Below are 14,769 nucleotides of genomic sequence, written 5' to 3' on the forward strand. Positions count from 1 at the left end.
TTTGATATAACAAAGGTTCCATATATTTGACCCTATATTTCAACTTTAGTGAATTAAAGTATGAGAACATTAACCTTCACTTAGCTGAACATAGCTTATGCATAGAGATATATGACGATTCACTAGTGGGGCTCAATTCAGGCTTTGGACTCAACTGCTTAAAAGTTAAAAACCCTAAAATTTTATGATCTCTAGTTCCTCGCTAACTGAGACTTGAGTACCTTCCAAGAGATATACTAGTAGGCCTTCTAGACTCAAATATTCAATTTCTGGTAAGTCCAAACTTCTAATCAATCTTTCTATGGGCCCCCTACAGTCTCATCTTTGAAACAAACATCTTTATCCACTGACTGAATCGCTTATTAGCATTCCAAAAGGCTAATGCCATTAATTAATGAGCCTCTCTTCGTTAACATTCTCCTGCTCTAGAGGAGGGGCCGGGAAGGTAATGACATTAATGGGCGTAACAATGGGCTTAAAAATGGGCTTTCATAACCCAAACTAAAGTCATGTTAAACTCCAAATCTTCTCTCTAAGTGGGCTCTGTCCGCCTCTCTACCTCTTACAGTCTCGTCGTCGCCGAAGAAGAAGAAGATCGAAACATTACATTTTTTCGTTGAGCTCCTCCACTGAATCTCTCCGTCTCTCGTCTTTTCGAATCCTAAAGGTCAGACCTTTATATTATAACACTCCTCTCTGTTCTTCATTGATTAAGTCCAACTCTCTGTTCTTCATTGATTAAGTCCAATTCTCTGTTGCTGTATTACGAATTTGATTAGCTTAGTTTGATCTTGTGCCCTCTGTAGGGTAGGTAGGAATCATGGATCCAGCTGAGATGAGGTACTTGGAAGAAGAGGACGGCCCTATGATGAAGACAATCAAAGGCAGCGTCACCGGCTTCGCAGCCGGGACTATCTACGGAACCATTTTGGCCACGTGGAAAGACGTTCCCAGAGTGGAGAGAAACGTGGCTCTTCCAGGACTCATCAGAACGCTGAAGATGATGGGAACCCACGGGCTTACCTTTGCTGCCATTGGAGGCGTTTACATCGGTGTTGAACAGGTGGTTCAGAGTTACAGAGGCAAGAGAGATTTTTTCAATGGTGCTGTTGGTGGGTTTGTTGCTGGAGCTTCTGTGCTTGGCTATAGAGGTTAGTTAACATGTGCTCTTTCTTTCTTTTGCTTATATATAGTGTATGCTTTTGTCACTGTTGATGCATAAACCAATATGTCCATGATATAACTGATATAGTTCTAGAGGTTTGTTATTTATGGGCAATACAACAATTTCTTGAACTCAAGTTAACTGGTTGTAACATAAGTTCCAAGACATTGGAGAGTATGTCTAGTATACCCCTCAAATTATCATTTATTTATAAAGATTGTAAGTATATTGATAGATTTGAATAATTAGATGCTACAGAGTGGTGCATTTTTTTTCTGTTGTCAAAACTCCATTGTAACCTGGTTTATTTTGGTGAAAAAATTTCTTTTATTATTCACAGCAAGGAGCATCCCAACAGCGATAGCTGCAGGTGCAACTCTAGCTGTTACCTCTGCTTTGATTGACTCTGGAGGTCAGACCACAAGAGTAGACAACGGCAGAGAGTATTATCCTTACACCCCCGTCGAGAAAACAGCTCAAGCTGATGCCTGATCTCTCTCTTTTTGGTGAAACTGAAGTTAATAAAAGCTCTTGAGATCATCCCTCTTCCATGTCATCTCTGTTTTGTTTGCTGTATCTGAGAGGTGAAATCATAAAAACTCGTTTGTTCTTTGTTTCCTCCTGTTTTTATGGAGGGTGACTTGCATCTTTTTGCTTGAAATGTTGAATGTAAGAAACGTAACAGTTCTAAGTATCTGATATGTGTTTGCTTCTGTTATTCTCAACTTGGATACTTTATCTGAATGTTTAATGGATTTGAACACGACTAAGCAACTAGGAAACAATCAGAAGTAGTATCAAAAACAACCATATTATTCGTAAGTAGTTATATTACGACATATTTAAAATATATAACAATAATTCTGAAAAATAAATATCAATGTGTAAAAATGTAAGAGGTAATATCTGCCGAGTGCGTGGATCAATCTCTAGTTTATCATTAATCACCTTGCAAGCAGTATAGTTGCCGGATATTTCCCGTTGCTGTCAACGGAAGAAAAAAAAGAAATCAGAGGATAAACATGGAATCACCAACGGAGTGAATGAACTAGAATGGGATTTGATGTATTTACCGTAAAGCCAGTCTTTGAAATGCATGTGGAACGCGGTAGTAAGTTCTCGTTTTCGGTTTTCTTCAATAGGTGTTTCTCTTAAGGACTGTCTTGTTTCTTCCAAGTTCTTAAGCTAGTCAAACAAAAGATGTAGTTTCGGCGTCAGATGCTGTAGTGATATGGAAGAAAAAAAAGAGAAAGAAACAGAGCACTTCTGTTATTAAAAAAAATAAACACATACGCTTGTCTGTTGCACTGCCATATATGCATCTGGTAATGGAAATGGATTGTCTTTCGTGGAACCACCAAGCGCCTCTCCCTCAAACCAGTTTGGGATCTGAACCAGAGACATTGACGTGAGAAAGGTACAATTTGATCACAGTCTTGGTGGTAAACTAACAAAAAGGGAAATCTTACCAAAAAGTTAGTGAACTGGTTAGGGTCCACAGAAGAAGCCGATTCAGATTGTTTATCAGAGGCACCGGTAGGATGTGACAGTGAGTCATGCGGATCAACTGCTCCCAGTGCCAAGGATTCATTCCATCTGTTGATAGTTGGCACAATACCTACCTCGGTCATGTGCTCCTCCAAGTGTGAGTAAAATGTATTATATGGAGCCACCTGAAACATATCAAAGTCAAATGATGTCAGTAGTTAACTAAACAATCAGAAGATGTTTAGACTAAACTCAACTGAATAAGTAAGTCTTACAGCATGTTCAACTGTCCAAACACCATGAACAGTAACATGATCAAGAGTCTAACAGGCTTTCAACACAGAAAAGATATAACCTAACTAAAGCTTAGAAAACTGTGGTCACGTTACTAATTTCAGCTGAATATCAGAGCGGGATATAAAGAGAGACGCTTAACCTGTAGTTTGTGGTTGTCACCGACAATGAGAGGTCGCTGATTGACTCCCAAAAAGAAAACACATTCTCGGCAGTTGGCGATGCAGATTCGTTTGGTAGCTGCAATCACATGAACTCTCTCACAATGCTCAACTCTTACTGCCTGCACAAAACATAAACATAAACTAGTCTCACTGCATCTTCTAACCCAAACTCGCTAACAAAGAGTAAAGCAGGAAGAAGTATATTCGCCATACCTTGCCAGCAGCTCCAAGAACGATAGTAGAATCAGAACATCCATACACAGTTGCATATCTTAGTGGCGCTAAAAGATAAATGACAGAATCATGGCAATTGGCAACCTGCAGAATACACAAGGACGTGAAGCTGACGTGCATACATGAGTGAAAAAAATGAGGAATCCCACAACTACAAAAAATGTGAAGGAGTTGCACAGTACGGACCTTCACTGATCTACCGTTAAGATCGGAAGCCTGCTTGAAAAGTGAAGTCTTGGAGACTCCCTCGACAATACAAGGACCTCTATCGTTAGATGAAACTTTATTAAGAGCATCACAATCAGCTTGATCGGAGGCGTTAGATGGTCCACTTTCTTTCCCAGAAATTATGTCGGAAATGCTTTCCAAGGCGGAAGCTATGTTTTTCAGAAGCCAATCAGTAACTTGGGAAGCAGGAACGGGAACAGCGGGCATATCAGGGTTAAAGAAAGGAGTAGCTTGACTCAAAGAAGTTACATCAGATCCCTTATCACCAAAATGAAGAAGAAACCCAATGTGCTCAAAACTCTCCAAAGACAGCACCTAAGGAGTAGATTTGGGCAATCAAAATAAGTTGTGATGAAATAACCATCTAGCATGAGATATGCATTCTCATTATATTCCAACAATAGAAGTTTCTATCCATCTAATAGAAACGGTAACTCCTTCCAGAATGAGATAAAGAAAGGTTTGCACATACCGGAGATTCATCTCCTTCTCCCTCCATAGGCTCTGCAAGGAGAGAAATAATATTTGCGATGTGCTTTTGCAAATACGACAACTGATGAGCTTCTTCATCTGCTGGTGATGGCATAAACCGACGGCTGTTGTTACGAACAAGCTGCCAGATAACGAAAAAGAAATCCAACTCAAACTTCAACAAAAAAAAGTTTTTTTTTTTATAAGACCCATATGATTGAAACAGTAATGAGAACAATTCTCGGTAAAATTATTTTCAGAGCTCAGAATCTGTCACCCAACTATAGACCAAGCCCAACGATACCAGAAGAACACACCAAACATCATCAACAAGAGGAAACATGGAAGGACTAACCAGGAAAAACAGAGCAAAGTGGCAGTTAAATTTGGCTACAATCCGTGAACTTAACACCGCTCCAGAGTTGTCATATGTCAAATAAAGGGGATCAAACTTAAAAGGAACAGGTGTCCAAACAAAAAAGGCTATCGAAATTCGAACACATACTTCTAAAATGCTTAGCATACGTGATCCTCTCTCTGTGTGTTTCATTCACCAAGAGTCTCATACTCACACTCACAGTCTCTCTCTCTCTGCTTTCATACCGTTCATCACATTGTAACAATAAACCCAAATAAATTACAAAAGCAACTACCTCAAACTACACTCCACCCTAGACTCAATGCAACAACATCGTTTAATTCTAACATTGTAAAACTAAAGTAGAACTCAATGGTCAGACGCACTAAGATCACAGTTCGAGCGACATTACATGATTACACGAAATGTTAAAACGTAAAGAACAAACTTGCCTGAATCGGGGATAAGGCGGACAAGTAACCATCAAAAGCAGAAGCCGATGGCCAGACATCAGCGACAGCCGCAGAGTCCTTATGCGTCCTAGGCATCAGCTTCTTATACGACTGAACGTAAAGAAACAAAACCAGATCCCTCACGTCAGCTCCCACCGAGTCAACCTCCTCCGCCTCGGCCGTAACGAGAGGATCGGTCTCGGAATGGAGCACGGAGGCGAGAGTTTCGAGGACGAGGCGCGCATGGTCGGATGAGATCAGGAGCGCCTCGGAGATTGCAGAAGATCCCACTCGGCGGGAAGATGATAGCTTTTGCTTGATCGGAGCTAAGGTTTGGATCGGGTCGGTGAAAACGAGGTTGTCGATTGGGAGGAGGCCGTGCTCGAATGGCACCCGCCTCGGGTGGATTGGTAGTGGATTCGAGTTTTGAATCGGGTCTGGGTCAGGTGGTGGTGATGATTGGTCGATTACTTCTTCCTCCGTCATAATGATGCCTCAAAAGACCAGTCGCGACGTTGCTGCTGCAGAGATCTTTTGAACAAAACAAATGCCTTCGAGTAAGAAGAGCGGTTAATGTTACAATGCGTGCAGTCACACGCCACTATCATACACCCTCCTCGCTTAACAGCCAATAATAAATGGGCCTTTCCCGGCCCCTTAAATAACAGTTGACTTTGAATGATTATTGGGTCTTACTCTATATATAGATAACATTCCCCAGATTGTTATGAAAATTACAAAAACCGAAGTTGTTTGATACTTTTGTACAAAACTGTTTAATAAAGCAAGAAGACATCCATCATATAATGTGGAAAATACAAAGCCTAAAGATTCTGAAACCAAATCTATCTAAAGAATGTTTTATCATCAGGAAATGATAGAATCTTCCTACTATAACATCATCTGAGAGATGATTGACACGTTCCTAAGTAATATCATCAGACAATGATACCCATCATTCACCAGTAGATGATCCACTTCTCCCGCTTTGCTATCATCAGAAGATGATGATGATTCATCCTATGATCTCCTTGTAATGACCCACCTAGCTTCTTTTCCAAGTATGAAAAGTTGCAATCATCATCATCATCGCATGGACATTAATGTCCGAACCTTTTTCTCCCTTTCAGCTCGCTTAGCACTAGGAGTGCTCTTCATCTTCTGAATCTCTTCCATCACAACCTTCTCAACTTTGTCGATAGAGTTGAGGAGCTTCTTCTCCGGAGTGAGTGCTTCTTCTTCCGCTGAACTCTCTCTTGCGATGTCGAGCAGGATCTGATGGACTTTAGCAGTCGAAGGTGGCCAGGGACGCTTGAACCCAACAGAAGAACCAGGAGTGACCATGGTGGAGTAGTTGTGCTCCCCCGACAGTGGTACTAAAGAATCATCAACAACCCCAAGCTGTTGTGGAGTTGGGGTCTCAGTATCTCCCATACGAGCTCTCCTCCTCTCAATTGCCTGGCATTAAAAGAAGTTTTATAAATTACAATCAATAAGCAAAGGCTCTGTTTAAGTTGTTAAGTCAAAACTAACCCTAACGACAGAAGACACATCACGAAGAGGCGTTCTTGGATACCAAGAAGGCAACACAGAAGAAGCTGAAGCACGAGCCCTGCCACGCCTTGCAACGCCCAAGCCTCTTCTACCCCCACCACCACCTGTCCGTCGAACTCCCAAATTGCCCCTCGCGACCCCACCACCTCTTCCCATCGTAGTAGATTCTGAAGGCAGTCTCTGAACAACAGGAGACTGAAACGGATTGAGGTGTGCTGGTGATGGCTCGTCGAGCAAGATCCCGTGGTAGCGTCTGTTGAGAAACGCGGCAGGATAGTCCACAGGCCTCTCTCTTCGGTCTCTTGCCTCTGGCATTTTTGATTAATCCCCCTACAAAATCACGAAGAACAAAACGGTTAGAACACAGCTTAGATCGATTTGTAACTGAAACGTAATCAGCTAAACTCAATCGTCTAATATCCCTAATTGCATAACCCTAGCGTCTCTCATATAACTAACAAACTCAATCTCGTTTCACCATTGTTAATCGGATACTCTCATAGAACTTCATAACTAATTTTCTAAGAAAAATCGACTAAAACTGCAAACAAACATCAAAGAAGAGCATGTAGATACATGATTGAAGTTCCATGGATTCATTTTACCTATGAATCTTTCTTCGATGGATTCCTCTGTGACAGCTCCAAAAGGCTTTTGCGAACGGTAAAGCGAGGGGACAAAAGGAATAAGAGAAAAGCTTTTTCTGAGTGAGAGAGAGAGAGAGAGACGATCTGGCGATTTTTTTTTGGGGGGCGTCATCTTGGGCGGGTTTTATAATTGAAAATGAAAATTTTCAAGCTAGCACGTGCGAGAGAATTCAAAATCTGTGTGAAATTTTTTGAATTTTCACACGACGCGGGATAACTCGATTTCCGTCAAATTTTCATTTTCAACCCCAATTCGTAGATTCTTTGTTAAACTACGAATCTACCCCTTCCAAGTTGCATATGATACTTCGACTGGGCTTTAGCCCAATTAATTATACCAAAGGTTATTAGCGTAAGAAAGTGGTATCACCGGCCTATGTTCACGTACAAAGCCCCAGTTATTGAGTTTATGTGTCTTTTATTATTTTAGAAAATATTTTCACATAGACCGAAGCCCATTATAATATTATTTTCATCTCTTACTAATTTTCATGCTTTGCAGTGCATTCCAGTTGAGTTGGTGACACTTGGTGAGTTCATGTGTCATTAACAATGAACAAATTTGAAGAATATATGATTACCTCTGCTACTATGTAATTGTCAACGACCTTACATTATATGAACTTGTGAAGCACAAATCCCAGTTCATGTCTAATATATGAACACTTATTAAATATTTTGTATATCCTTATATATTTCCGACCAAAAATAGCTCTATTGGGTTTGAATGGTTAAGTATAGCACAAGGGACCGTTCGGGGTTTGATGTATATACATGAACACAGTTTAAGAAAGTAATGCACTGCAAACTAAAATCAATGTTAGATGATGAGTTGCTCTCTATCATATCAAGCTTCGTTCAGTCTCAAACGTCTGGTTCAGGGTTATCCCAAACTTGCAGATCACTCACTATCCAGTATCCACCAAAATGCAAAGCCTAGATCAAACATTTGAGACAAGACTCTCAGCTCCCCACCAAGCTGCTTACCTTGCACCCGATGATAAGAGTTTGTTCTGGTTGCAAATCATCTTAGACATGCGACGTTTATTCATTTGGGGTGCTTCTGTATGAGTTGTAGACTGGTCGGTTATCTAATGGTTCTGTGAAAGTGAAAAGAAGAAGAGCAAGCTCATAGAGATTCTCGCCTTTTTGAGGAAATGGCACAAGGAAAAGAGATCATTGGCTGACATCTTAGAGAGCAAGCTCATAGAGAGGTTCTTGCCCTTTCTATATTATTATTTTATGACAATTTTGTATAATTTGTTTTTTTCTTTTTAAAATCTTAACCAATGATAATGTGTTTCTTGCAAACGTAATATTTGAAAGAGTGTTCATAGTATCTCCTTTTCTTCACATTTTTTAATTTTTAATTAATTGTCACATATTCACTTTCATCGTATCGATGATGGGTGCTCTTAGACCCGAAGTTTGCAAAACATGATATAGTTGATAAAGCAAGCTATTGCAACCATTCGGGTTGTTTGAACTGCCTGAAAGGGATCCAGAGATGATCCTAGGATTAAATCTATGTCCTGTGAGATCAGGTCGAATTAAATCAATGTAAACCTTTATTGGATGAGACCGGGGAATATTAAATTTGTATACAAATCTACACGAGCTTAGATGAAGGGTTTTAGGGTTCAGTTCCGGATTCATCACATAAACCTTGTGTGTAAGAGAGTTTGGTTTGGGCTTCTTCTGACTCGCCATGACTAGAATCTTATATCATAATTAAGATAACGAATATGATAGAAAACCCTTTTTTCTTTTTTTTGCTAATTTTTTTTACTACGATAATTAACAAACACCAAACTTTTCTTTTGGTCAACCGAAATATATTAATACTAAAAAGACAATGGGCTTATGAGGCCCTAGTGTTTACAAGCAAACACCAAACTAACTTAAGTATATCCTAATATGTTGACTGTCCTTACGTAGCCTTTTTTTTGCTAAAATCCTTACGTAACCATTTGCATGATAAGTTCATCTATTCCCAAAAAGTAAAATAATTGAATATACTATAACCAAGTGGTTTTAATCATTATACGGCTTTCAATTGTGTAGTTTTCATTGGTCGAAACTAAGATTCGATTTTGATTAGTTGCATAGATTTTTTGTTTGAGAAAATATGCATAATTAATGAACAAAAGATATCGATGCTTTTTAGTGGGATTGTGCTAATCTATACCAAGCTTTCTTTTTGCAAAGAGAAATAGTTAATAGAATAAAAAATAAAACTCAATTTCTTGATTGCATATCTCTTGGGCATCGAGTTTCAGCCTATATAGATTCGCTCATACATGCATCAGAAATGAAAACTGAGCCGTTCTTTAGCATTTACACACACACACATATATATATATATATATATATATATATATAGCCGATCTCTTTCAAGTATTATTTTTGTCAGAACATCAAGCATGATCGCATCCCACCGTTGTTCCTTTCCATTCAAATTCACAACAGAAAGGTAGGATTTACTTTTTATATTATTAAAAGAAACGAAAACACCAAAAGATAAAATAAGAAGAGATATTCTTCATGGCAAAACATATCTCGCCCCAAGCACAATTGATTACTTCCAAATATAGCAGCCCACTCGAGATAATTGAATAAAAACGAGAGAGAAACACTTGCTTAATTTAGAAGTTCCTATTAATGAAAATGAGATAGAGAGGCACCCTTTTACGTTGTTGTGTTGACATAAAAAAGCCAAAGCTGGTCCACGATGCCCCACCTCATCAATCTAATCTAATTTCAGAGCATATATTTTAAAATTAATTGATGGGGAATCGTCTTTTTATATAAAATGTTTTCTTTTGTCACGAAATATAAAATGTTAAAAAAAAAATTTACAACATAGAGAAAGCTAATGGGGTCTCACGTGTCCATGTTCACATCCATGTACGAGCTTTGCTCATGTAGTTTTCTCCTTTTTGCTTACAAATTTATTTTCTAATGTTTTTGTTTTCTTGAATCTAGTGGTATTCAATATTACTTCTTGTTAAATTATGATTGAATAGTAATATATATTTTGATCAGAAAAAAAGAATAGTAATGTGTATATATATAAGTGCATGATCTTGCGCATACAAATTTGTCTTCTTGTTGATTAACTAAGAAGTAGCTCGAGATTTTAAAACTGTGTAGCTACTCCAACTCAACGATCTATAAGTTAGATTCTCAATATATAGTTCTTCTGAGGCACATAAACAGTAAGTCCTCTTATATACATATATATATATATATATATATATATATATTACTGGTTTTAGAGCTCAAAAGGAAATTTTCCTTTGAAAATACTCATTGGAGCATTTCCAACTCCGCTCTATAATTTATTCCAAATTAGAAAATGGAACTGAAAATAGAATGGAAAATAGAATGATGACCAAAAAATAAAAGTATTATTCCAATAAATGGAGTAATGCTTTTATTTTTTTGTCATCATTTTATTTTCCACTCTATTTTCAACTTCATTTCTCAATTTGGAATAAATTATGGAGTGGAGTTGGAGATACCGTAACGCCAACTTGCGTTTCCAGTGGTCAACGTCTCAGTTATCACGATCGTGTGTTAGAAGCAGTAGGTTTTCCGTGAACCCTAAATCGGTCGAAAAGCTAAATTACGCACATTCGACTCTTATTTTTATAAACTGTGCTTCCGACAATTTTATTTCTATTTATAGGATGTTTTGTGAAGGATCTAGCTTCTGACTTTTCCTTATATATACTGATGGGACACCCAAATAATAGTAATTGGCAATCTTAATATTTGATTTGTCAGCAGAATCTAAAACTCCAAATATGTGATTACTGGTTCCTGAAAGACGAGTATATGTTTTTAAGTATGATTGATTCGTGTCCCAGACATGCCAATTAACTATGTGTTTGTTTGTATGTTATCAATTTCGTGTAGTTGCATCAAATAGTTCAGATAGTAATCGAATAGCAATAATCTGCATTATATAAACACTTGTTTGTAGATGACAGAGTAAAAAGCTACTATAATATACTCCTTCCCTTTAAAAAATATACATATTTTAGATTTTTCACATATATTTAAAAAACACATTAAATTTTTATTGTAACTGGATTTTTTTATAAATAATATTTTTTCATAACTTTTAATCAATAGAAATTCCATCGATAAACACCATTAACATTTTAAAAATTTACAATTTCTCATTAAATAACTGTTTTTAAAATGTATATTTTGAAACAATTATTTATAGTATAATTTTTTTTAAACGGAGGAAATAACATAATAATGATGTATATTTATTTACGTGGTAGCAGAAATAATTTAAATCGATGATACACGTAACAAAAAGAATTGGTTTTGAACTCTTAAAATTTTAACAGAATACATACGAATATAAATCTTCATTAAAAAAGTGTTAAAGTTTCTATTCAATTGTTTGTGGTTCCAACCGGTTTTGGTGAGAACTTCGAAAAGCTTTGATTAAGCAGATTTTTTTTTGGTTGAAGATTAAGCAGATTTTTACTATGTTCTTTGGCTCTTTGCTGTATTCGTGTATTTGAACTATAGATATCAATACAATTAAAACAACAACCTTTTTTAAATATTCCCTTGATTTTTAAAGTATTTACAGCAATGCCATTAAAAAATATATTTAAATTCAAAAGATTTATTCAATAAAATTAAATAATTTAACGAAAACAGTTTCCTGACGGACACAACGTGACTATAAACTACAAACTATACAAATATATATCCACAAGTTTTCCACCTATATTAATTTGTTAACTATTCATATTTTCTCTCTAATTCCTTTGCTTCCAATCTTCTTGCCATGAACCAACCTTTTATATGCGGGTGATTGAACTGGCTTTCTATGAATGAAGATTATGGGTTTAAACGTGCTTTATCCGATGACAAATATGTTACAGGTTCAACATCTTAAAAACTAACCAGTCTACAAAAAAACATCTTAAAAAGTAATGATGCATGTATAAATATTATTGGTCAAGTGGCAATCTATATTTCTCTGGTCAACTAGAAAACACATATTCTAATATAAACTGTTTTATTCAATAGTTCATACATATTCTCAAAAAAAAAAAAACTCAGTAGTACATAATCGAATGGGAACCGGATCATATAATCAAATTGAACTCAAATGAAAACCGAACAAGAATCAAATTGAACTCGCAGTTTTACCAGATTCATAACATTGTTATTCGAATCAAACCGAAAACCAAAATAACCAAACTAAAACAAAACTTAAATTCGTTAATAACCAAACAGTTTCTATATCTCTTGAAACATAGAAAACCACAATATAATCGAACCGAGAGCTAACAAACAATTTGAAACCAAGCGCAAGCCTAAACATATTAGTGAATAAACAAATAGGCTAATAAATTTTCAACCAAAACAATTCCGCGCTTTAAAAGCGCGGATAAAAAACTAGTATTCATCTAAACTTATACTCTCTTCGAGTAGTACATTTTTATATATTTTGGATTATCGTTATAAATCTAAAAAAAAAGTATTCAAAAGATATTACATTTTTTTTTTATCAAAAGATATTAAATTTCTTTTTTCGGATTTATAAAAGGCATTTCCGTGACTCAGCGTCACAGGCGGCTTAAAACGACGTCTTCTCCCAACTTTGCTTTTTATTTAAATTTTCATTTAATTTATTTTTTGGTTATGCTTTTGGATCCGCCGCTATCTTCAGCCATTAAAGCTGGACGCAGAAACTCAGAAGGAGAAAGACGATAAATATTCATCTCTCCCTATTCTCTGTTCACCCACCGTTCTTCTTCCTTACTCTCTCTGTTTCTTCTTCACCTCCTTTCCTTCCCTTCATCCTCAAGCTGTTATCCCCTGCTTACATCTCAAGCTGAAATCTTATTTCCCGGGAAAGCGACACAACACACTAATAGTAGAAACAGTTGACGGCTTGACGCTGAAGACGATGTATCCCCAACTTTGTTCTTAACTGAAACGTTACGAAACAGAGCATTATAGCGAGAAGGTAAGACAGTGAAAGCAGAGCTCATCGCAAAGTTAGTTTCTTTCATGGATTCAAACACTCGCAATCATCTATACGACCCAAATCACATATCTTCTTCTTCCGGGTCGGGTCTTCTCCGCTTTCGATCTGCACCCAGCTCTGTTCTCGCCGCTTTCGTAGACGACGACGACGACAAGACCGGGTTCAACTCCTCCGGCAGGTTTCTTAATGACCTAAATGGATTCGATGACAAGTCTCCTGTTTCCGCCGCTCTTCCTCCGCCGCCGCCGCCGCAGCAGCCAGAGCCGTCGAGCTTTCTGGGTTTGCCGCCGCATTACCCTAGACAGAGCAAGGGGATGATGATGACTACGATTGGTTTGGATCAGTATCTGGATTTGAATAACCATCACCTTAAACCAGTAGGGTCAAATCTTCTCCGGCAAAGCAGCTCGCCCGCCGGGATGTTCACCAACCTCTCCGGTCAAAACGGTACCGTTTTACTCTCTCACTTGGGCGTAGAAACCATAAAGTTCGAGACTTTGGACCTAATAAAGTAACTGTTTCGCAGGTTATGGTTACGTTGGTGAAGAAGAGGAAGAAGAGGAGGAGAGTCCATCTCATTCCAACGGGTTAAGACGCCATAGCAGTCTCTCTTCGAGGCCGCCACCTTCTTCTCTTGGAATGCTCTCTCAGATACCTGAAATCGACTCTGAGAGTGTTCAGTATAGCCATTGGAATGATCCATCCAGTTTCATTCATAACTTATCATCCTCCTCTGAGTCCTCTCTCAAAACAGAAACAGAGGACGACGGTAAACTCTTTCACGGATCTCATGTAAGTTACTTGGTTCTCTACCTGGTTTAGTGATACCGAACCGGTTTAGCTGCTTCTTAGAGCTTTTTGAACGATGGGTTTTTATATCGAAATGCAGTTAATGTCACATCACTTGAGTCTGCCCAAGTCATCATCATCATCTACAGCCTCGGACATGGTTTCAGTGGATAAGTATCTGCAGCTACAAGACTCTGTTCCTTGTAAAATCCGAGCCAAACGTGGTTGCGCCACACATCCTCGAAGCATCGCTGAACGGGTAATTACATAAAAACTAGTTTTGAATCCAGAAAGTCTATTAGTACTTGAAACCAATCATTTTGTAACACTTATTCAGGTAAGGAGAACGAAGATAAGCGAACGAATGAGGAAACTACAAGAGCTTGTTCCTAATATGGATAAGGTATAATTTTCTTGAAACTTTGACAATCGATAATCGGTTTTTAACTTCTTTTTTTTGGTGTCTCTTTGCTGGAATAATAGCAAACAAACACGGCAGATATGTTGGATTTAGCTGTGGATTACATCAAAGATCTACAAAGACAGTATAAGGTACGCTACTGATGATGATTGGGAAACAAAGAAATTGAAGGGCCAGTTTATGATTAAAACTTTTTTTAATGTTGTGTTTACACAGATTTTAAACGAGAATAGAGCTAACTGCAAGTGTTTGAACAAGGAGAAGTATTTGATATAGCGCGCAACACGGTTGGTGTATATAGGAGGATCGAAGAAAACAAAGCGGAAAGAAAAAAAGGATAAGGAAGACACAATGTCTTGTCTGAATATTTTTTAGCCTAAACAGACCAAATTGTCCTAAGCAAAAATGCATATTACTTTCAACATATCCTAAGCAATAGTACTCAAATTATTTTTCCCTCCTTTTGTTTTTTC

General features: G+C 37.6%; 4 protein-coding genes across 6 annotated transcripts; 2 read left to right on the forward strand and 2 right to left on the reverse strand.

Annotated features, from left to right (window-relative positions):
- Positions 1 to 510: 510 nt before the first annotated feature.
- LOC108812870 (outer envelope pore protein 16-3, chloroplastic/mitochondrial) lies at positions 511 to 1,883 on the forward strand. 3 transcript variants are annotated; one of them, XM_018585253.2, is made up of 3 exons: positions 511 to 667; positions 807 to 1,151; positions 1,506 to 1,883. In XM_018585253.2, exons 2-3 carry the CDS (start codon positions 821 to 823, stop codon positions 1,655 to 1,657), a joined length of 483 nt encoding a protein of 160 aa, XP_018440755.1. In that variant the 5' UTR covers positions 511 to 667; positions 807 to 820; the 3' UTR covers positions 1,658 to 1,883. The 3 variants fall into 3 exon arrangements, with proteins under 3 accessions (XP_018440755.1, XP_018440756.1, XP_056844746.1); XM_018585254.2 differs by having other exon boundaries at positions 530 to 667; positions 812 to 1,151; XM_056988766.1 differs by having other exon boundaries at positions 551 to 667; positions 785 to 1,151.
- Positions 1,884 to 1,957: 74 nt separating this feature from the next.
- LOC108812868 (uncharacterized) lies at positions 1,958 to 5,406 on the reverse strand. The gene is made up of 9 exons (XM_018585252.2): positions 4,855 to 5,406; positions 4,046 to 4,186; positions 3,532 to 3,888; positions 3,325 to 3,429; positions 3,090 to 3,230; positions 2,635 to 2,838; positions 2,459 to 2,554; positions 2,239 to 2,350; positions 1,958 to 2,149 (listed from the first exon to the last, which is right to left on the reverse strand). Exons 1-9 carry the CDS (start codon positions 5,338 to 5,340, stop codon positions 2,106 to 2,108), a joined length of 1,686 nt encoding a protein of 561 aa, XP_018440754.1. The 5' UTR covers positions 5,341 to 5,406; the 3' UTR covers positions 1,958 to 2,105.
- A 182-nt stretch (positions 5,407 to 5,588) lies between these two features.
- On the reverse strand, positions 5,589 to 7,144 carry LOC108809102 (protein POLYCHOME). Its single transcript, XM_018581233.2, has 3 exons — positions 7,014 to 7,144; positions 6,388 to 6,738; positions 5,589 to 6,312 (listed from the first exon to the last, which is right to left on the reverse strand). Exons 2-3 carry the CDS (start codon positions 6,721 to 6,723, stop codon positions 5,941 to 5,943), a joined length of 708 nt encoding a protein of 235 aa, XP_018436735.1. The 5' UTR covers positions 6,724 to 6,738; positions 7,014 to 7,144; the 3' UTR covers positions 5,589 to 5,940.
- A 5,539-nt stretch (positions 7,145 to 12,683) lies between these two features.
- Positions 12,684 to 14,758, forward strand: LOC108807120 (transcription factor bHLH130). Its single transcript, XM_018579374.2, has 6 exons — positions 12,684 to 13,533; positions 13,613 to 13,878; positions 13,976 to 14,134; positions 14,213 to 14,278; positions 14,359 to 14,427; positions 14,513 to 14,758. Exons 1-6 carry the CDS (start codon positions 13,110 to 13,112, stop codon positions 14,570 to 14,572), a joined length of 1,044 nt encoding a protein of 347 aa, XP_018434876.1. The 5' UTR covers positions 12,684 to 13,109; the 3' UTR covers positions 14,573 to 14,758.
- The last annotated feature ends 11 nt before the right edge of the window (positions 14,759 to 14,769 follow it).

Source organism: Raphanus sativus, chromosome 6, assembly GCF_000801105.2.
Source record: "Raphanus sativus cultivar WK10039 chromosome 6, ASM80110v3, whole genome shotgun sequence".
NCBI classification, from domain to species: Eukaryota; Viridiplantae; Streptophyta; class Magnoliopsida; order Brassicales; family Brassicaceae; genus Raphanus; species Raphanus sativus.

Excerpts from the sequence above, each read along its gene's own strand:
- LOC108812870 (XM_018585253.2), top strand. The coding sequence starts at position 821 with ATGGATCCAGCTGAGATGAGGTACTTGGAAGAAGAGGACGGCCCTATG. Across the intron at positions 1,152-1,505 it reads TTCTGTGCTTGGCTATAGAG|CAAGGAGCATCCCAACAGCG; the intron begins GTTAGTTAACAT and ends TATTATTCACAG.
- LOC108812868 (XM_018585252.2), bottom strand. The coding sequence starts at position 5,340 with ATGACGGAGGAAGAAGTAATCGACCAATCATCACCACCACCTGACCCA. Across the intron at positions 3,889-4,045 it reads GAGAAGGAGATGAATCTCCG|GTGCTGTCTTTGGAGAGTTT; the intron begins GTATGTGCAAAC and ends TCTACTCCTTAG. Across the intron at positions 3,231-3,324 it reads TTCTTGGAGCTGCTGGCAAG|GCAGTAAGAGTTGAGCATTG; the intron begins GTATGGCGAATA and ends TGTTTTGTGCAG.
- LOC108809102 (XM_018581233.2), bottom strand. The coding sequence starts at position 6,723 with ATGCCAGAGGCAAGAGACCGAAGAGAGAGGCCTGTGGACTATCCTGCC. Across the intron at positions 6,313-6,387 it reads ATGTGTCTTCTGTCGTTAGG|GCAATTGAGAGGAGGAGAGC; the intron begins GTTAGTTTTGAC and ends TTTTAATGCCAG.
- LOC108807120 (XM_018579374.2), top strand. The coding sequence starts at position 13,110 with ATGGATTCAAACACTCGCAATCATCTATACGACCCAAATCACATATCT. Across the intron at positions 13,534-13,612 it reads CAACCTCTCCGGTCAAAACG|GTTATGGTTACGTTGGTGAA; the intron begins GTACCGTTTTAC and ends ACTGTTTCGCAG. Across the intron at positions 14,135-14,212 it reads CTCGAAGCATCGCTGAACGG|GTAAGGAGAACGAAGATAAG; the intron begins GTAATTACATAA and ends ACACTTATTCAG.